The sequence below is a fragment of the Lactuca serriola genome, chromosome 2 (assembly GCF_051521515.1).
Source record: "Lactuca serriola cultivar US96UC23 chromosome 2, Lser_US96UC23_V15, whole genome shotgun sequence".
NCBI lineage: Eukaryota > Viridiplantae > Streptophyta > Magnoliopsida > Asterales > Asteraceae > Lactuca > Lactuca serriola.
Window position 1 is genome coordinate 33,947,057 of NC_136409.1, and position 21,671 is coordinate 33,968,727.

General features: G+C 37.0%; 4 protein-coding genes and 1 long non-coding RNA gene across 5 annotated transcripts; 2 read left to right on the forward strand and 3 right to left on the reverse strand.

Annotated features, from left to right (window-relative positions):
* Positions 1 to 2,938: 2,938 nt before the first annotated feature.
* Positions 2,939 to 3,778, reverse strand: LOC145089153 (disease resistance protein Roq1-like). Its single transcript, XM_079027632.1, has 4 exons — positions 3,757 to 3,778; positions 3,298 to 3,713; positions 3,082 to 3,195; positions 2,939 to 3,019 (listed from the first exon to the last, which is right to left on the reverse strand). Exons 1-4 carry the CDS (start codon positions 3,776 to 3,778, stop codon positions 2,939 to 2,941), a joined length of 633 nt encoding a protein of 210 aa, XP_078883758.1.
* Positions 3,392 to 4,626, reverse strand: LOC145086126 (disease resistance protein RPV1-like). Its single transcript, XM_079023861.1, has 2 exons — positions 4,427 to 4,626; positions 3,392 to 4,156 (listed from the first exon to the last, which is right to left on the reverse strand). Exons 1-2 carry the CDS (start codon positions 4,624 to 4,626, stop codon positions 3,853 to 3,855), a joined length of 504 nt encoding a protein of 167 aa, XP_078879987.1. The 3' UTR covers positions 3,392 to 3,852.
* Positions 4,627 to 8,997: 4,371 nt separating this feature from the next.
* LOC145089154 (uncharacterized) lies at positions 8,998 to 9,906 on the forward strand. Its single transcript, XM_079027634.1, has one exon. It carries the CDS (start codon positions 8,998 to 9,000, stop codon positions 9,904 to 9,906), a length of 909 nt encoding a protein of 302 aa, XP_078883760.1.
* Positions 9,907 to 13,883: 3,977 nt separating this feature from the next.
* Positions 13,884 to 17,913, reverse strand: LOC145086127 (TMV resistance protein N-like). The gene is made up of 5 exons (XM_079023862.1): positions 17,777 to 17,913; positions 16,432 to 17,509; positions 16,032 to 16,322; positions 14,971 to 15,942; positions 13,884 to 14,661 (listed from the first exon to the last, which is right to left on the reverse strand). Exons 2-5 carry the CDS (start codon positions 17,443 to 17,445, stop codon positions 13,996 to 13,998), a joined length of 2,943 nt encoding a protein of 980 aa, XP_078879988.1. The 5' UTR covers positions 17,446 to 17,509; positions 17,777 to 17,913; the 3' UTR covers positions 13,884 to 13,995.
* LOC145086128 (uncharacterized) lies at positions 16,160 to 18,439 on the forward strand. Its single transcript, XR_013700302.1, has 2 exons — positions 16,160 to 16,277; positions 17,676 to 18,439. It is a non-coding gene; the product is annotated as an uncharacterized LOC145086128 (long non-coding RNA).
* Positions 18,440 to 21,671: the final 3,232 nt, after the last annotated feature.

The window sequence follows — 21,671 nt, forward strand, 5'->3', positions numbered from 1 at the left end:
AGATCTCCATTCAAGAAAGTCGACTTAACATCAAGTTGATAGACTTCCCACTCTCTTTGTGCTGCTAATGCGAGGATCAATCGTATTGTTTCTATCCTTGCCACCGGCGAGAACGTTTCATCATAATCCACACCTTGTTCTTGCGTAAAACCTCGAGCGACTAATCTGGCTCTGTGTTTTTGCAGGCTCCCATCAGCTTTGAACTCAGTTTTGAACACCCACTTTAGTGATATAGGGTACTTATCAGATGGTAGTTCCACGAGTTCCCAAGTATTGTTCTTCTCAATAGCAGCAATCTCTTCCTCCATTGCTCTTCTCCATGTATCATCTTGAAGAGCAACATTCGTTGATATAGGATCACCTGCAAATAGTGCCATTGTGCTTGTATAAATATCTGCTAATGTTCTGGTTTTGAGTGGTGTTGTTTTTGGTGATGTGCTGCTAGGAGATGTTGTGTTTGATCTTGGAGGAGTAACTTGTGAAGACACTCCATGCGAGGAACTTGAACTCAAGGATGAGATGTTTGAGGAATTGGTTTGAGTAACTAGTGCTTGATCATGAACTTCTTCTTCGTCAAGTAACTCAGGTTGAACTAAAGTATTGACTTGTTCTTGTGTAGTGTCATAACTTGCATATTCTTCGAAGACTACATCCCTACTAACAACAATTTTCTTGTTTATGGGATCAAAGAGTCTATAGGCCTTTGATTGTGTACAGTATCCCACAAAAACATACTTCTTGGACTTGTCTTCCAGCTTGTGTCTGTAAGATGTGACTAATGCATAACATGCACAGCCAAAAACACATAAATGAGTGACTGTAGGTTTGAATTCATACCATGCTTCAAATGGCGTTTTGTTTCATACAGCTTTTGTAGGAGATATGTTGATTAGGTATACAGCGGTAGCAATGGCTTCAGCCCAATAAACATCAGGTAGCTTGCTTGTGTTCAACATTGATCGGGCCATCTCGTCAGTGGTTCGATTCTTTCTCTCTGCAATCCCATTCTGCTCTGGGGTATGTGGAGCTGTCATCTCTCTTCTTATCCCTTCTTTCTCACATAGGGTAATGAATTCCCGTGACATGAATTCTCCCCCTCTATCAGTCCTTAGAGTCTTGATTGTAGTGTTTCCTTGTTTTTGAAGAAGAGCTTTGAATTTCATAAAGTGTTCTAAGGCATCAGATTTCATTCTAACGAAATATACCCAACACATACGGGTAAAGTCATCAATTAATAGCAAGAAATACTTATTTCCAAAGTGAGATTCGTTCTTCATTGGACCACAAATGTCAGCACACACTAATTCCAATTTCTCAGTTGCTCATCTTGCCTTGCCCTTTGGAAAAGACCTTCGTGATTGCTTGCCTAGAACACATCCTTCACATACATGCTTTGAATCATGTATGGCAGGTAACCCATTTACCATTTGCTTACTTGACAACAACCTTAATCCTTTTTCATGTAGGTGCCCGTATCTGCAATGCCAAAGTTTCGATTCATCAACCCTGCTGTTCATCATCATGTAACCATCTTTATGAGAAAAGTCCACAGGAAACATTCTGTTTCCTGTCATCCTTGAATAGAGAACAATTTCACCATTTTTCCTCTTCACCACACACGTATTATCATCAAACTCAACCTTGAGACCGTTTTCTATCAACTGTCCCACACTTATCAGGTTGTGAGCGAGACCTGGAGCGAAGTGTACATCCTTGATGAGTTTGTCTTCTCCTTCTACGCTTATAGTGACAGTTCCCGTTCCTTCTATGGTTACAACTTTATCATCACCAAGTTTCACACGGGATTTTTCTGATTCATCCAAATTCTTGAATTTTTCACGTGTACCCGTTATATGATTTGAACATGCGATGTCTATGTACCATATCTCCTTCTTTCGGCTAGCTTGGTTTGCATAGGTCATGAATAGACATTCATCTTGTTCAACATACTCTTCTTTCGTATATTTTGCTTGACCTTGCTTTGCCCAACAATCTTCTTCCTTATGACCAAGCTTTCCACAGTGGTCACATCGAACCACTGCTCCCCGTGATCTGCCTCGTCCACGGCCTCGAAATGATGATGTTCTTGCTCTTCCTCTACCGCCATAAAATCTGTTTTGCTCCCCTTGGATCTGAAAGGCTTGTTCTTCTTCTTGTGTGTGGCTCCTGTTGATTCTTGCCTCATGCGCTTGTAGTGACCCCATTAACTCATGAAAGGTAAAAGTCTTCAAGTCCTTTGATTCTTCGATTGCTGCCACCACGTGATCGAACTTCACTGGTAAACTCCTGAGAACTTTGGCCACCACAATTTCATCAGAAATCTTGTCTCCATAGGCACGCATCTGTGTCACTATGGATGCTGCTTTTGCTAGATATTCTTGTACTGCTTCATTTGGCTTCATGTTTAAAGTCTCGAACTGTCTTCTCAAGGATTGCAATTTGACTGTAAAAACATTGGCTGATCCTTGGTATTCAGTCTTGAGAATATCCCAAGCTTCCTTTGATGTGACTCCTGCAGTAATTCTAGGAAAGATGGTCTCATCTATTGCCTGTTGAATAAAGAACAAGGCTTTAGCATCTTTCTTCTGATTATCTTTTTGACGGGCTTCATCTGCACTTGTCTCTGTATAACCTGCTTCAACAAATTCCCATAAGTCTTGTGACTTGAAAAGGGTCTTCATTTTGGTGCTCCAGAATTCATAGGACTCCCCTTTGAAGACAGGAATCTGTGGTTGTGACATGCTAATAGTGCTGCTGCTATTTTGTGCCATTTGGATAAGAGACCAAGCTCTGATACCACAATGTTGGATCTTAATAGAATGAAAAAGAAGTGCAGGAGAACTTTCGTGATATTATTGATGAACAAAAAGAGAACAGAAGGCAGCTATAAATAGTAGAGTTTTACAACTGAAAAGTAAAAGCTGGAAATAGTAGACTTCTAGCAGTTACTAAGCCAGTCACGAGAGTTATTATTTTCCTGAGAAACTTTGAATGAGTCTTCAACAGTACCTAGGTGACACTAGAAACATAAATGAATAGAAACAACGAAAGCAACTTTTTCAAGAAACTAAATAATTTTACCTTCTTTCCCTTGATGAAATCATGGATCTGATCAAGTTTCCATAGCCTGCTATCCAGGAAACTCTCACGAACTATTTGCCAACCCATTTCCTGTATGAGATCATGCATATCTAGCTTTTTATTATAAACGGTTATAAGACATTTTTCAATAAGAACACTAATCCCTTTCCCCGGGTGAAAACCAAAACTATCGAGTACTCTAGTTACGTGTTATACTTCTTTCCCCTTGAAGAAACATGCAATGTCTAGGAATATTTTTTTCTCAAGAACATGCAGCCCATCAAAACTTAACTTCAGTTTGTGAAGAATCTTACCATCTGGTACATCGGCTAATCTATCTAACGCACTTTCCCACACACTTACTTCTCCTCCACGGAAGAATGTGCCTAAAACTTTCAGGGCTAAAGGAAGGCAGCCGGAATACGGTATTACACGTTCTGAAAGCTTCTCATACCCCTCAGGAGGGCTACTTTTCCGAAAAGCATGCCAACAGAAGAGCTCAGCAGCTTCATTCTTACTTAAAAAATCAGGCCTGTAGATGGCATTCACATCTGATAGAAGATGCTCGTCTCTAGTGGTTATAATGATTCTACTTCCAGGACCAAACCATTTATGTGTTCTGGCTAGGAACTCTAATTGCTCAACATCATCTACGTCATCAAGAACTAGAAGAACCTTTTTTTTGCAAAGTCGTCATCGTATCACATCGGCTCCATGCTTAGGACCCTTCAGAAAATTATGGCGATGTGTCACTAGAGTATCTCTTAGAATCTATTCTTCTAAGTCACGTACACCTTTTTTACCAGAACTATGTTCTCGGACATCTTCAACAAAGCTACAACCCTCAAACTTATGAGCAATTCTTGGAAATAAAGCTTGAGCGATAGTTGTCTTACCAATTCCTCCCATTCCCAATATCCCTATAAAGCGCACCTTTTTTGCTGCTTCTATACACAATAATGAATATAATTCTTCTATACGAGACTTGATACCAATTAAATTTTTCTCCATATCACATGGTCGTGTACCATATAAGATCTTTTCCACAAGCTCGATGACGATGGCAGATTCTCCTCTGTACAGGTTTGAAAGGTTAGCATGCTAAATAGATGAAAACGAACTAAATTGGTTAATAAAAATTAGTCCATCCTACAGCTGGATCACAAATGGTTTTGAACAAAATCCTTATCGTTAATAATCTAATAGAACATAATAAACTATGTCCACAGGTCCATGTATGTAACTGAAGCTGCAGATCTAGCAAGATTCGCCACTATAGAAAGATCTAGAATTGTGTTCATAAGTTCCTGTGAGTAATTGAAGCAACGGATCTAGGAAAACATACTGATCGTTGCCTGTTTCCTTGATATGCCAGCCAGATAAACCAGCAGCTGCAGCTAAAGCTTTCCTCCACTTGTTCACTCTGTCCATCTCTCCCTTAAACCTGCCCTGGTGTTTCTGAAAGGCAGTATCGAAGTCTCTTTTCACTCCACGCACATCGGATGGATCTGTGTGATAGAACACCGGTAACACAATCTGACCCATCTGATCATACAAGCACACTACTTATATACAATAACAAGAAACAAAATAAATAACCCTAATCACGTAAACGTACTCAAATGACCTTAGAGCTAACAAACTCTTAACTAACTTGAATTAGCTGGCTAACAATTTCTTGCAATTAGTCTAAAATCTATAAGCTTTAATTATGTATCAGCCTCATACATGTCATATGAGAAGATAACATAATGACCAATATAGAAAGAAAAAAAGAATATCGAATACCAAAGGAGAAATTGAAGATCTCATTTTTACGTTCATGGTGTTTGCTTTAAGAGTATAATTTTAGTTTTTTTTATTAATTACTAAAAGGCTAAGCTGGAGGAGGTAGTATATCGATATAAGAAATGTTATCCAATAAATTTCTAGATTTTGAATGGTTCTTATAAACATACAACCACCAAATCTTCCTATTCTAATAAAAGAATAGTTTTATTCTCCTTTTGACATGTGTTATCATAATCTACTATAATAAATGAAGGTTTTTTTTTTTGGCACATGTCTTCTTATCATTCATTTGGACACATGACATTTTCTAGATTTTTTAAATTTTCTATTTTCCACTTGTCATTTTATTGTATTTTTCATTTTATTAATTTAAAATTTCACATTTAATGTGTAAGGTAATATATATGTAAAGTATTTATTAGAAAGAGTTTATATATTTAATGTATTCAATACATTAAAGTCTCATTAATTTTAATAATTCAAATTTTTCTCATTTTTCTTATAAATTCGAACTTTTCAAATTGTTAAAATTTTATATTTGTTTTTTTAATTAAACTCATGTAATACATGGGTCTCACACCTAGTTAATGCATATTTTATTTTTCTTTTGTCATTTGTCACCTTATTATGTCTCCTAATAAATACATGTCATTTGTCAACCTATTGATTCTCCATTTCAGATTTCATATTTTAAATTTTCTCACTTTTATTACATTAAATTAATAACATTAGAATAAAAATTATAATAAAATTAATACAAATTATAAAGTGATATAATTTTACATATTTATTTAAATCAATGATTATAATTTTATAATACTAAAAAAATCTATTCATTAATAATTTATTTAAAATAAGTGATTAATAATTTTGAGTTTTTACTATTAAAGTTTAATTAATTTGGTAACCGTGGTTTCTACGGGTTATAAACTAGTATATTTATAAAACAAAGCATTTTCTAAAATCTTCATAAGTCAAATTCAGTTTGCATTAAGTTTTCTACTAATCCCAAACAAATAAAAAAAATTATTAACCATCGTAAGTTTTTTCATGTATCAGTGGAAAAGTAAGCCAATAGTATCTATAAAGAAGTTTTGTTTACTCGGGGATGGAACAACTCACAAAAGCCCAAAGGTGATTCTCGATACAACATACAAACAAAAAAATCTGAGCTTACAAACAACAATGAGAAAGTCCTTATTAAACAAGCAAAACTTCTAATTAATCCTGATATACACACAAAAAATCAGTGAGATACAAACCATATTAACCTGATACGCAAACTTGATAGTCTAAGAAACAAAGAATCAAGATACAAGAAAACGATCTCAATCTTAAAATCAGAGCACAATTAAACTACACACATAATTTTTTCCTTGCATGTGAATTGGCCTTGCCCCTCCTTGATTATTATGTGAAAATTGAAGAAGTTCCAAAAAAACGATTTTGATAATTAGATTTTGCAGGCTTGCAGATTATTACGTTTCAGTTCCAAGAAAAGATTTTGATTTTGAAGGCTTGCAACAAATACGTATTCAGACATGAGCAATTTGATTGTTGTTCCATTAGAACTTTCCAAGAAACTGATTTTGAATTTTTTATTCCACCACGCCCCTGGCTATACATGGAGCTTCGATTTGGGGATTTGGAATCGCTTCAATTTTCTGATCAGCATGGCCATATTAGGACTTTGGGTAACTTTGGGCCCCTAGTGCAAGGCATGTATTCTGTAATCTTCAAAGACCGGGAATTATGCTAAACATCTGTCGGTGAAAAAAGAGGTAACCTTGGAACAACACCATTTCAGACAAGCTTTTGGAAAAAACAGATTCTCATCTTCATCATCATTAAAAAGATCACTATCCCTAGCTACCGTGCCACTTAAGGGCATCAGAATACATATGTGCTTCGTGAGACGCCTTATTGAGGTTCTACTTCTGAAAGGCATCAAGCTCTTCTCATCAAACTTTTCTTCATAGACGTAAGTGTTTCCAAATATACTTTCATTATATCCAAGATCCTCATCATCAACATGCACCATATTCCCGTAATCAGAGATACAAGTTGTAATCTGTTGGACATCTTCTTTGTAGATAACGTGCGCCCCACATCTCTGGGATGGTGTGCCATTTGCTAACATTACAGTAATATTAAGATTACCTTCAATATGAGACCAATCTTCAGGTTGAAGATCATGATACATCTGCTGAAAGAAACCCAACGGCATATAGCTAATCCATACATTGCTATGCTCTTCTTCTTCAGGGGTAAACATCATACTAATCATCGACTCAGGAATAGACATTGCTAATCCATTACTTAAAATGCTGAAGGTGATGCGTGGATAAGAAAAATACCTTGGAAACACACCACACACCACAAAACCTGCAATCCGAGTATGCCATTTGTCAAGTAACTTCAAAGCAGGGCCGGTCCAAACATATATGGGGCCTAGGGCGAAAAGAAAAAAAATGGCCCCCTAAAGACAAATATAATAAAAATTAAAAAAAATTATCATTTATTCTTCACTATAGACGCGTTCAATTAAAAATAACATATAAGTCAAATTGTTTATTTTTGAGCTATTTTGAGTTTGAACTAACTTTAGGCCCTAAAAATCATTTTGGTAATAATTTTTTTATATATATTCACTACATAGCCCAAAAATTTGGGCCCCCTGGATTTGTGGGCCCTGGGCGGTCGCCCGGGTTGCCCACCGTCTGGACCGGCCCTGCTTCAAAGCTATTTTGAACCCATTCTTTTTTTGTTTGATCCAGCTTGGAATCTTGTTTCCAGGAATAGCAATACTTAAACGATGATTTACAGCAGCACATTTCTGTAATCAATGAAAAACATTAAAAAACGTTGCTCAGGAGATAAAGAAATCTTCGAAAAAGTCCCAAAGGAGTCGAACATGGGCTAACTCTGAAGCAAGCTAGGTTATTACCAATTTAGCTTAACACCAAGTGATTTTTATACATCACACTTATATACTTATTTTCCTCTGAATTTTTAATATATTTATTTATTTATTTATTTATTTATTTATTATTATTATTATTATTATTATTGTATGTGAAAATATTACATGATTTTTAAATTCGTTTTTATATTTTTTTTCTAACTAAACGTATTCATACGTATTTTATTTAATAATAATGAGTATTTTGAAAAAATAAGTAGAAATATATTTAATTGGAAAAAAGGTATAAAAACGTTTTTTAAATTATAAAAACATATAAATAATGTATTTATATATTTACTAATATTGATATAACGAATTTTGAAAAAAATGTATTGACATATGTTTATAATAATTATAATTATAAAAATAATATATTTAAAGCTTTAACATATACTATTATATATAGGTCTGATGGATAAATAATTCTTAATGTGTCCACCTCAAGTGGTAAGGCTGATGTATTTGTTACATAACCACCCGGGTTCGATCCCCTCTACAATCGTTTTTGTAAAGAAAAAAGTTGCAACCTATATTAGATATATATAAAAGTGAAGGATAAACCTCAATTAAGGCCTCTAGATCAGCTGGGAGTTACGTAAACCTACACCCTTTATTTAAAAAAAAAAATTTGAATTTTTTAATAATAAGAAAGGTGCTGACGTGGATGCCATGTCATGCAAATGTTGCCACCTTGGAGTGCCACGTAGGCAATGATCAGCTGTAAAGGTTAAATTGGGCTAAAGGATTTTACCGGTTTTTTTGTTGAGATAATTCAAGACTTGTTAATTTTAGTCCAAGAATAAATCAAAGGCACAAGAATAAATCAAAGCACGTGGAAAGTTGATTCTCCTGGTCTTTGGCATTTAGTTAGCTTGTTTCCGATTTTCATGCATTTCTTAGTGTTTAAATTGTAAGGCTTTATGCCCCGTTAGATGCATTCCTCTAGTTTTTCCATTTTTATGTATGAAACATTGCAGTTTTTCTGCCTATGCCTTGTGTATGTTTGTCTCACTCTGATTTTAGCTTCCTCTACTTTGAGCTTCTATCCCCTGTTTACTTTATTTTCTTGAAAAGAAGTTGTTAGCATTCCTGGAAAAAGCCAACATTTGGTATCAGAGCGAATCTAGTGCATGCCCAAATATCAGCCACGTCCACAAGAAATGTCAGGGAATGGTGAGAAGGATGGTCAGATCACGTTGCATTACCCAATGCTTTCTCGAAGCAACTATGCAGCGTGGGCTATTAAAATGAAGGTGTACATGCAGGCTCATGGCGTATGGGAGGCTGTTGAACCAAGAACCCCCAACACCCTTGTAGAAACAAAGAAGGACAAGATGGCTCTAGCAGCAATCTACCAAGGGATACCTGAAGACCTATTACTGCAATTGGCTGAAAAGAAGACGGCTAAGGAAGCATGGGATGCTCTCAAAATAATGTTCATGGGAGCCGATCGAGTGAAAGTGGCGAAAATTCAAACCTTGAAGTCGGAGTTTGAAGCCCTAAACATGAAGGAATCTGAAAGTGTAGATGACTTTGTCGTGAAGGTAAGCAATGTGGTGAGCACTTTACGAGCATTGGGGGACACAGTGGAAGAGTCATATGTAGTAAAGAAGTTATTGCGAGCCGTGTCATCTAAGTTCCTGCAAATTGCCTCAACTCTAGAGCAATTTGGGGATCTAGATGAAATGTCCACAGAAGAAGTAATAGGTAGACTAAAAGCTCATGAGGAGAGGATGAAGGGCCATAGTGAAACAGAAGAAAAAAGACTTTTGTTGACCCATCAAGAGTGGACAGAAAGAAATAAGAAGAAAGGTGGAGATGGCTCTAAATTTAAAGGAAATAGAGCAGGTACGGGGGGTTCACGTGGAAGAGGAAGAGGACGGGGCAGAGGTAATAATCAAGCCAGTCGAGGTGGTGGTCACGGAAGAAGTGGTTCACAATGCCAAAAGAATGAGAACCGAGCCTCACCCAGTAATCAAGACAAGAGTGGAGTCCAATGTTACAATTGTCAAGATTTCGGACACTACGCAGCCGAATGCAAGAATCCTAAGCGTGAAAGAGTTCAATAGAACAACCTAATACAAGATGACGAACCTGCACTCATGTTGGCATCTCTTGAAACAGAAGAAAAGACATGTGAAGTTTTTCTGAATGAAGAAAAGATGAACCAAAAATTGAAAACAGAAGGAGATGAATCAAGTCAAGCAAACCTGTGGTATTTAGACACAGGGGCCAGTAATCACATGACAGGTGATAGAAGGAAATTTCATGATCTTAACACAGCAATCCAGGGCTATGTAAGATTTGGGAATGAATCCAAAGTTAGAATTGAAGGAAAGGGGAGTATAGTTTTTCAATGCAAAAACGGAGAACAAAGAAAGCTACAGGAAGTATATTATATACCTGATCTCTGTAACAACATCATAAGTCTGGGTCAGTTGTCTGAAGGAGGAGACGAAATCAGAATCAAGGAGCCGTTTCTATGGGTCCATGATGCAACCGAGCGACTATTGATGAAGGTCCGACGATCCCTAAATCGCCTCTACAAAATTGAATTGGAAGAGATCAGAACAAATTGTTTAATTGCGAAATTAAGCAATTCGACATGGCTATGGCATGCGAGGTTGGGACATGTAAACTTTGCTGCACTCAAAGAGATGTCTGATAAGAAGTTGGTCGAAGGTATGTCCAAGATAGAAATCCCCTCACACCGTTGTGACGGCTGTATGGTAGGGAAGCAGTCAAGAAATCCCTATCCGTCTCATACAAGCTATAGAGCACAGAGGAGACTGGAGCTCGTCCATGGGGACTTATGTGGTCCTATATCACCCCCCACACCCGCAAGGAACCGATACTTCTTGCTATTGGTAGATGACTACAGTAGAGTCATGTGGATGTACTTGCTAAAGACGAAAGATGAGGCTTTTCAATTCTTCAAAAACTTCAGGGTAAAAGTGGAGATAGAAACGGGTGAGAAGATAAAGACACTAAGAACAGATCGTGGAGGTGAGTTTCTCTCAAACCAGTTTACAAAGTATTGTGAGGAAACGGGGCTTGAACGTCACTACACGTCACCGTTTTCACCACAGCAAAACGGCGTTGTAGAGAGACGCAATAGAACCATTCTGGAGATGGTTAGATGCAACCTGAAGACGATGAGCATGCCAGATGTACTGTGGGGTGAAGCAGTGAGCTATGCTGTTCACATCCTGAACAGAATCAGTACCAAAGCTCTCAATGAATCAATGCCATACGAGATGTGGACCGGTCGTAAACCACAAATTAGGCACCTCAAGGTTTTTGGGTGCTTGGCGCACATGATGATCACTAAGACCCATTTAAAGAAATTGGAAGAAAGAAGCAAGACTGTGGTACATTTGGGAATTGAGAGGGGAACGAAGGCGTACAGATTGCTAGACCCTGACACTGGGTCGATTCACATAAGTAGGAACGTTGTGTTTCATGAAGATCAAGCATGGATGTGGGAAAAGGCGACAAAAATACGAGCAATACCAGGTTTGACTTTCACAGTTGAAGGTTTCAACTTTGATGATGACCAATTAGTCGCTGAAAGCGAGACTAACGAAGGAGATAGGGAAATTCCGGGTACACCCGATGGAGAAGATCCAACTTCCGATATGGACTGGACTGGTATTGACTCACAGCCCACTAATCACCAATTGGGCTCCCAATCAGGTCAAAATGAGAGTCCGTTAAATTCACCACATGCGTCAAACTCACCGCCAACACCAAATTCTCCGACTTCATCGAATTCGTCTGTATCTACGCCAAATTCCTCAAGTACAAATTCAAGCTCAACTGGTGGCGGTGCTCCCAAACGTTACAGGCTACTCACAGATCTGTATGATGCCACAGAACAAATATTGATGGTTTGTGAAGACGAAGAACCAACCACGTACCTAGAAGCCAAGAAAAGAGTCAAGTGGGTGAATGCCATGAAGGCAGAGTTGTCATCGATTGAGAAGAACAATACTTGGAGCCTTGTGAATCTGCCAAACGGACGAAAGCCAATTGGCCTAAAATGGGTTTTCAAGGTGAAACGGGATCCAACAGGGGAGATAATAAAGCACAAGGCTAGAATCGTAGCAAAGGGCTATGTCCAAAAACAGGGAATCGACTACGAGGAAGTTTTTGCTCCCGTTGCACGAATTGAGACGGTACGCACTATCCTAGCTCTTGCAGGCTCAAATGGCTGGAAAGTACATCATCTTGACGTGAAATCAGCGTTCCTGAATGGGAATTTAGAAGAGGAAGTATACGTAACCCAACCTGAGGGTTTCGAGAAAAAAGGGAAAGAAAGAATGGTGTACAAACTTAAAAAGGCTCTCTATGGGCTAAAACAAGCACCCAGAGCTTGGAATGCTTGTTTGGATAAGTATTTGAAGAGCCTGGGATGTGTTAGACGCCAGCAAGAACACTCTGTTTATACAAGAAAGAAAGAAGGTCACATTTTGATAATAGGTGTGTATGTGGACGATCTTTTGGTGACTGGAAGCAATCAAGATGATGTGGCAAGGTTCAAACTAGAGATGAATAACAAGTTTGAGATGAGTGATCTTGGCATGCTCAGTTATTATTTGGGAATCGAAGTGAGCCAAAGTGAGGCTGGAATAACCTTGAAGCAAGAAACTTATGCAAAGAACATTTTGATCAAGACCCAGATGTTGAACTGCAATCCCACAAAAACACCAATGGAGCACAAACTGAAGCTACAAAGAGACGATGGAGACCTGGTAAATCCCACTGAATACAGAAGTATAGTTGGAGGACTAAGGTATTTGACACATACTCGTCCTGATCTATTATTTGCAGTTGGGGTAGTTAGTCGCTTCATGGAGCGACCAACCACAAAGCATTTACAGGCAGTCAAAGGAATTCTAAGGTATATTAAAGGAACCTTAGATCATGGGCTAACCTACAGAAGGGGACAGAAAGAAATCACAGTTACAGGGTACTCAGATAGTGACTTGGCCAAGGATGTTAATGACAGGAGAAGCACCGGAGGAATGGTTTTTTATGTAAATGGAAACTTGGTCACATGGGCATCTCAAAAGCAAAGGGTAGTGGCCCTCTCATCCTGTGAAGCTGAGTTTATAGCTGCCACCATGGCAGCTTGTCAAGGTATCTGGTTACATCGCCTTCTCACTGAAATTACAGGTCAAAAGGTCCCACCTGTAGCACTACATGTCGATAACCAATCTGCACTTGAGCTAATGAAGAACCCGGTGTTCCACGGACGCAGCAAACATATAGACATAAGATATCATTTCATAAGAGAATGTGTTGAAAATGGAAAGATAACAGTTAGTCATGTGGCTGGTAAAGAACAGAAAGCAGATATCCTCACAAAACCGTTGGGAAGAATAAAATATGAAGAGATGAAGGAGCTGATTGGAATCAAGAAGGTACAAAAGTCTTGAATTAAGGGGGAAAGTGTTGAGATAATTCAAGACTTGTTAATTTTAGTCCAAGAATAAATCAAAGGCACAAGAATAAATCAAAGCACGTGGAAAGTTGATTCTCCTGGTCTTTGGCATTTAGTTAGCTTGTTTCCGATTTTCATGCATTTCTTAGTGTTTAAATTGTAAGGCTTTATGCCCCGTTAGAGATGCATTCCTCTAGTTTTTCCATTTTTATGTATGAAACATTGCAGTTTTTCTGCCTATGCCCTGTGTATGTTTGTCTCATTTTGATTTTAGCTTCCTCTACTTTGAGCTTCTATCCCCTGTTTACTTTATTTTCTTGAAAAGAAGTTGTTAGCATTCCTGGAAAAAGCCAACATTTTTTTTGGTCTTTTTATTCAAAAATAATAATTTAGGACTTTTTTAAAACTTTTGTCAAAAGTTTAGGACTTTTTTCTATAGATTTCCCTAGAAGATATTGGGATCTGATGACTATTATTATAATACTAGTTGTGAGACCCGTATAAAAACAAAAAGTTTAAACAAAAATTTATTTAAATTTGAAATTTTAGATTTGAAATTTAAAATTTAAAATTTAAAATTTGAATTTAAAAGAAGACATATTAAATACTAATGAATGGTAATATTGTAATTTATTCGTTATTGTAAGTTAAACGGGTCTTATCGTAGTAGTGATCCATTCGTGAAAAAAAAGGTGGCCTTGGAACAAAAGGATCAGATACCACCACATGAGGAACTCAGTGCGATACAGAATATTTCCTTTGTGGGACGACTCGTTGAGGTTCTACTTCTTAAAGGCATCAAGCTCTTCTCATCAAGCTTTTCTTCATAGACATAAGTGTTTCCAGAGATACTTTCATCATATCCAAGATCCTCATCATTAAAATGCACCATGCTCCCGTAATCAGAGATACAAGTTGTAGTCTGTTGGACATCTTCTTTGGAGATAATATGTGCCCCACATCTTAGGGATCGTGTGCCATTTCTTAACATTACAGTAATGTCAAGATTACCTTCAATAAGAGACCAATCTTCAGGTTGAAGATCCTGATACATCTGCTGAAAGAAACCTAACGGCATATAGCAAATCCACACATTCTTATTCTCGTCTGTTTCAGTGGTAAGCATCATAGAATCAACCTCTGACTTAGGAATCATGTTTCCATCACTTACAATGCTGAAGGTGATGCAAGGACAAGCAAGATGCGACTTCCAGCTCCCACGAAACACACCAGACACCACAAAACCCATCACCCGGGTATGCCATTTGTGAGGTAACTTCAAAGCTATTCTGTCCCCACGCTTTTGTTGTTTGATCCAGCTTGGAATCTTGCTTCCAGGAATTGCAATACTTAAACGATGATTTACAGCTGCACATTTCTGTAATCAACAAAAAACATCATGCTTGCATTGTTTCTGTCGTAAACAATACAAAAGTTGCTTCCAAGATATTGGGGTGACTGTTATTATCATATATTATGGATGCTAGTTGGGAACGATGCCAATGGAACAAAATTTGTGGTTTTTGTTCTGCCCAAAAAGCTAAAACATGGTGGGACCAGGACTCATTCTCGACATGAATGCGCTCATCTAGCCCTAAAAAGGAGAGAGAGAGAGAGAGAGAGAGAGAGAGAGAGAGAGAGAGAGAGAGAGAGAGAGAGAGAGAGAGAGAGAGAGAGAGAGAGAGACCTTAATGAAAGATAGTTGGAACATCTTATGAAGGTATCTTTGATTTTCTTCATCCTCTGAGAGTTGCTGGCAATTAATTAGCCATATCTTGTACAACCATTTACCCTCCGTTGATAGATCTCCAATCTTTCTCAATGAGGTACAACCATTTGCCTTCAACACTTGTATGCTTGATGGAAGCATACACAAACTTTCAAGTCTGCAGCACTCATTCAACTCCAGGCGTTTAAGACAAGAAAGACGGCTAATGAATGATGGTAACCGGACTAATTTAGAGTTGCCACTTAAATATAATTCTTCCAAGGAGGAAAACGCATCAGGATTTTCAGGGAAACTTTCCTCTCCAATTTGCCTCCCACTGAGATCTAATTTTCTTAAGGACAACAAACCTCTGAAACTATGAAAACCAACACACGTCTCTGGCCTTTTAAAGTCATCAAATCCTAACCAGAGCTCTTCTAACAGTTTCATTTTTTGAAGCTCCTTTGGAAGATTTTTCAATTTCACGCAGTTGTGAAGACGAAGGCACTTGAGATATTTTAAGCCACAAATTGAGTTTGGTATGTTGTTAAGCTTCACACAGTTTGCGAGACTTAAGAATCTTAATCCAGACAAGTATCTTATTGATGATGGCAACTCCTTTATGTTAGAGCAAGAATCAAGATTTATTTCGGATAGTTTAGCCATACATGGGGAGACTTCTGGGAATCTTTCAAGACTCTCACATCCAGAGAGAATTAGAGTCTCCAAGGATTCCATCTCAAGCCTGGATGGGAGACACTTGAGACTCCTGCAACCATTCATGTCCAAGTAAACAAGCCTTCTGTGAGATCCAAGAGACTCGTGAACCTCCTCCAATTTCCCACAGTTTGACAAGATTAACCTCTCAATATTTGGGGCCCCAGATACATCTGGAAATGATGTGAGGCCGGGCAACCATTCGAGGTGAACGAATTTCAAGTTTGGTAGAATCTGACGAGTAAAACAAAAATTGAAAAAAAAAAAAAAAAAACTTAATATTGAGGTCGTTTCATAATCAATACAAATAGAAAGCCAAATACCTTTTGCCCCTTCCATAAATATTTGAGGTTTCCTTTGGCCATTTCAAGCCCAACAAGCTTACACCTATCTGCTAACGGCAGAGTCAAGAATGGGTACTCAGTCCAACGAAGCCATCGCAACTCGTCAGGGAGAAATGTAGGTATGCTAGAAGTGAATTTCCCATCAATATCAAGAAGCCGAAGATTTTTCATGTGTGCAAAAACATCAGCACTAGTAGCCAAGTTTCCATCATAGTCATCAACAAGGTATTCATTGTCCATCATCATTATCGCTTCAATTGCTTTTTGCTTCTGCTACAAAGAACTAGCTATGATTAAATTCATGTACCTAGGCGACACTAGAAACATAAATGAATAGAAACAACGATAGCAACTTTTTCAAGACACTAAATAATTTTACCTTCTTTCCCTTGATGAAATCATGGATCTGATCAAGTTTCCATAGCCTGCTATCCACGAAACTCTCACGAACTATTTGCCAACCCATTTCCTGTATGAGATCATGCATATCTAGCTTTTTATTATAATCGGTTATAAGACATTTTTCAATAAGAACACTAATCCCTTTCCCCGGGTGAAAACCAAAACTATCCAGTACTCTAGTTACATGTTCTACCTCTTTCCCTTTGAAGAAACATGCAATGTCTAGGAATATTTGTTTCTCAAGAACATGCAGCCCATCAAAACTTAACTTCAGTTTGTCAACAATCTTACCATCTGGTACTTCAGCTAATCTATCTAAAGCACTTTCCCACACACTTACTTGTCCTCCACGGAAGAATGCGCCTAGCACTTTCAGGGCTAAAGGAAGGCAGCCGGCATACCGTATTACACGTTCTGAGAGCTCCTCATACCCTTCAGGAGGGCTACTTTTCCGAAAAGCATGCCAACAGAAGAGCTCTACAGCTTCACTCTTACATAAAAAATCAGGTCTGTAAATGACATTTGCATCTAACAGTAAACGTTCATCTCTAGTGGTTATAATGATCCTACTTCCAGGACCAAACCACCAATCAGGTGTTCCAGCTAGGAACTCTAATTGCTCAACATCATCCACATCATCAAGAACTAGAAGAACCTTTTTTTTGCAAAGTCGTCTTCGTATCACATCGGCTCCATGCTCAGGACCCTCCAGAAAATTATGGCGACGTGTCACTAGAGTATCTCTTAGAATCTGTTCTTGTAAGTCACGTACACCTTTTTTACCAGAACTATTTTCTTTGACATCTTCAAGAAAGCTACAACCCTCAAACATACAAGAAATTCTTCGAAATAAAGCTTGGGCGATAGTTGTCTTACCAATTCCTCCCATTCCCAACACCCCTACCATGCGCACCTCTTCTTTTGCTTTCATACACAATAATGAGTATAATTCTTCTATACGAGACTTGATACCAATTAAATTTTTCTCCATATCACATGGTCGTGTACCATATAAGATCTTTTCCACAATCTCGATGACGATGGCAGATTCTCCCCTGTACAGGTTTGAAATTAAGGTTAGCATGCTAAATAGATGAAACCGAACTAAATTGGTTAATAAAAATTAGTCCATCCTACAGCTGGATCATAAATGGTTTTGAACAAAATCCTTATCGTTTTTGACACAATATTCTAATAAAACATAATAAACTATGTCCACAGGTCCATGTATGTAACTGAAGCTGCAGATCTAGCAAGATTCGCCACTACAGAAAGACTAAGTTCCTGAGAGTAAGTCAAGCAACAGATCTAGGAAAACTTACTGATGATTGCCTGTTTCCTTGATATGCCAGCCAGATAAACCAGCAACTGCAGCTAAAGCTTTCCTTCAATTGTTCACTCTGTCCATCTCTCCCTTAAACCTGCCCTCGTGTTTCTGAAAGGCAGTATCGAAGTCTCTTTTCACTCCACGCACATCGGATGGATCTGTGTGATAGAACACCGGTAACACCATCTGTCCCATCTGATCTTGGCATTCCATGATTTTGACAAGCTCATCCAAACACCATGACGAGTCCGCATAGTTTTTAGAGAAAACAACCACAGCAAACTTTGATTCTTCAATGGCTTTCAGCAGCTCTTTGGAGATCGGTTTCCCTTTATCGAGCGCCGGATCGTCTTTGAACACGTTTATTCCTCTTTGATCTAGAGCCGTATAAAGATGATCTACAAAGCTGTTGCGAGTGTCTTCTCCCCTAAAGCTTAGGAATACATCATGTGTCCATATTCTAGTTGGTATAGCAGATGATGAAGATGAAGACGCCATTGAAGGTTTCAGGAAATTGAAGGTATAGTGCGGCTAGTCGAAAGAACAAAAAGAGCTAATGTCATAGAACTGTGTACCTTTAGACTTTAGAGTATGCTGTGATGGTGAAACATTATCTGATGTTGATTATATGTATAAATGGAGTGTGGGTATGTGTGTAGGAGTGTTCGCTACAAAGAATGCGTACGATCCTTCTTGTTTGTGCATGTGTTGTCAAGTCATTGTCGACTAGGGATGGCAAAAAAACCCGAACCTGACGGGGAAACCCGAAACCCGATCATTTCGGGTCGGGTAACGGGTCGTTATCGGGTTTGGGGCAGGGAGTGGGTTATCTTCGCCCCGTCCCGTCCCGCCCCGATTATATATATATATATATATATATATATATATATATATATATATATATATATATGTTCAAAAAATTTTGCTGTTAATTGTACGCGTTCAAATATAAAATACTTATCGTGGACAATTTTTTTAGTTATTAACAATCTGGTGTTAATGATCATTTTTATGTGTTTTGACGTATTAAAAAAAAAAACTTAAATCAAATAATTTTTAATATAACATACAGTTTATTTTATTAAAGTGATGCATCATGTTTTTAATTTAAAAGAGTTGCTAGAACATGTATATTTTATAAGACATTGGGGTACCCTAAAAGAGAATAAAGATTTCGTTATCAATTGTTGTAAACCCGATAAGATACCCGAAACCCGACGGGGAAACCCGAAACCCAATGGGGCGCCCCGATAAGATACCCGAAAGTTATCTGGGCGGGTTTGGGAATCCATGCCCCGCCCCGAACCCGCCCCGTTGCCATTCCTATTGTCGACTAATGCTTTAAAGAGCATCTCCGTTTTTAAAAACTTATTATTTTGAAAAACCAATAAGTCCACTTAGTAAAAGAAAAAAGTATTTTTCAAACTAAAAAACCAACTAGTGAAAAAATATTCAGCAAACTCAAAATAGTATTTTATCAGATTCAAAAAGAATATTTTAAAAAATACAAAATCTAATTTTTTTTTTTTTGAAATTTTTTTAGCTTTATAACTACAATACCTTGCTAATTTATTCATATCTATTTAAAATGTTCTACAAGATTCGCATCATTTTAGTTAGTTATTTTTTAAACACATCGTATTTTAAATAATTAGAAATATTACAATAGATTGTTTCGAAGGAATACTTTACAATACATCAGTTTGAAAAAATTAATATGAAGTAATTAATACGTCATAGTTATAAAATAGATTTAAAAGGAATATACAATCGTTATAAATTTATGTTTCATAAATAAAATGTCATTATGTATTAATTGATAGAAATAGTTGATTAGTAAATAAATAAAACATATTTAAAATAAAATATAATTAATGGGCTAAAATGAAATATGATTAATAAATAGCAGTTTAATTGCCCATAACATAAAAGTATATTTGCTCACTCAAAAATATATTATAGTGTATCGTCATTGGTCTATAAAAAACAAATAAGTTATATGTAAATGAGATTTAGTGGTCAATAAAAAAAATAATAATAAATTATTATACTAATAAAAGAGTAGTTTTTTTGTCATGTGTCATCTTATTAGGTCTCCTAATTAATGTCATGTCACTTATAATCTATTGATTTTCTATTTCAAATTTGAAATTTATCACCCTAATTATATTAAAACAATAACATTAAAATAAAAAATAAAATAAAATTAATAAATATTATAAGGTGATATAATTTCACGTATTTATTTGAATCAACGATTATAATTTTATATATTAAAAATATCTCTTAATTAATAATTTATTTTAAAATAATTAACTAATAATTTTGAGTTTTCACTATGAAATTTTAATTAATTTTGTAATCGTGGTTTCCACATGTTATAAACTAGTATGTTATAAATAAACTCCTTCTTTGAGCGTCTTCAATGATAAATTTAGACAAAACTTCAAAAATGGTCCCTATGGTTTTCGAAAATATCAAGTTTAATCCCTAAGTTCAAAAAACCTCACAGATGGTCCTTGTGGTTTCAAAACTTTTAACATTTGGTCCTTCCGGCTAACTCCGTTAGCTTTTGGCCGTTAAGTGAAGGACAATTCAGTCATTTCACTTCCACAGGGACCATTTATGAAGTTTTACCTTATTTTTTTAATATATATATATATATATATATATATATATATATATATATCTATCTATATATATATATATATATATATATATATATATATATATATAATTATTTAATATTAAAGGGTCTCACCCCCTCTCTCTCTCACACACACACACCATATTCTCTCTCTCTCTCTCTCTCTCTCTCTCTCTCTCTCTCCCTCTCTTGTTAAGAGGCATCACCCCCAAACACCCTCTATTATTGTTTTGCTCGACCCCTGCTTTCCCAGAAGCCACAACTCTGGTGAGATAAGCTAACAGTCGAGGAAAAGAGCCCATCAGAAAAATCGGTTGTCCACCTCTTCACCTCCCCTCGGTTGCTAAGCAAACCCACGAACCCCTACCTATTGTGATGTTTCCGATTTGCTCTTTCCTTCCCTTTCTTCTCTGTTTTTCTACCAACCTCTCCAGCTCTCCTCCATGGCTTCTTGTGTGATGTTGTAGAGAGTCAATATGCACATTTGGGTTTACAATTTGTACAACAAATCCAATCAAAAAACAACATTTTAGAAAATCATTATTCTTTGGAGCAATCTGTCAAACGGTTGGTGTGTGCAACAAAAGTCAATAAATTTTCATGTCAAATTCAGCTCGTGTAGCCACAATTCTTGAGAGTGCACTTTCATCAGTCCTTGTCTTCTCAATTGCTAGCTTTAACCTTTTCTCAAAGTATTTCATAGGATACGTCAATCCCTTTATTGTTGCCCTTAAAATTGCCAAAAAAGTCGTCAATAAGTCAATGTTCATACCTTGTTAATATCTTGTCCAAATTCATTCTTGTAATGATTAAAATTCATTCTGGATACTCAATTTTATACAAATCATACGACATCGAACAGGATTTCGGAAGTCGAATTTGATGTGGCGAGGCGTTTGAGTATTGCATTCTTCTGGACCACAAAGCTCCGGCGAAGATGTGAGCATTGATTTCACATCCCATTTTCCAACACACGGTCTTTCTTCCTTGTGTATTTTGTTGCTTGCCCAAATTTGGACCTATACAATAACAGAATATGAAATTATAAATGAGTTTGGTTACCAGGATTTGGGAATTCCATTCCATGACTAGGTTTACTTACGATGAGGGAATCAGACATGGAATAGCCACAGGGACTAACGAGAATGATAACGCTGGAGACATCAGAGAGACTACCGAGGACGATAATAAGCTCAGTGGAAGAGGTGGTTAGAGGTGCTTTCCAGTATGACTGTTTTAATCC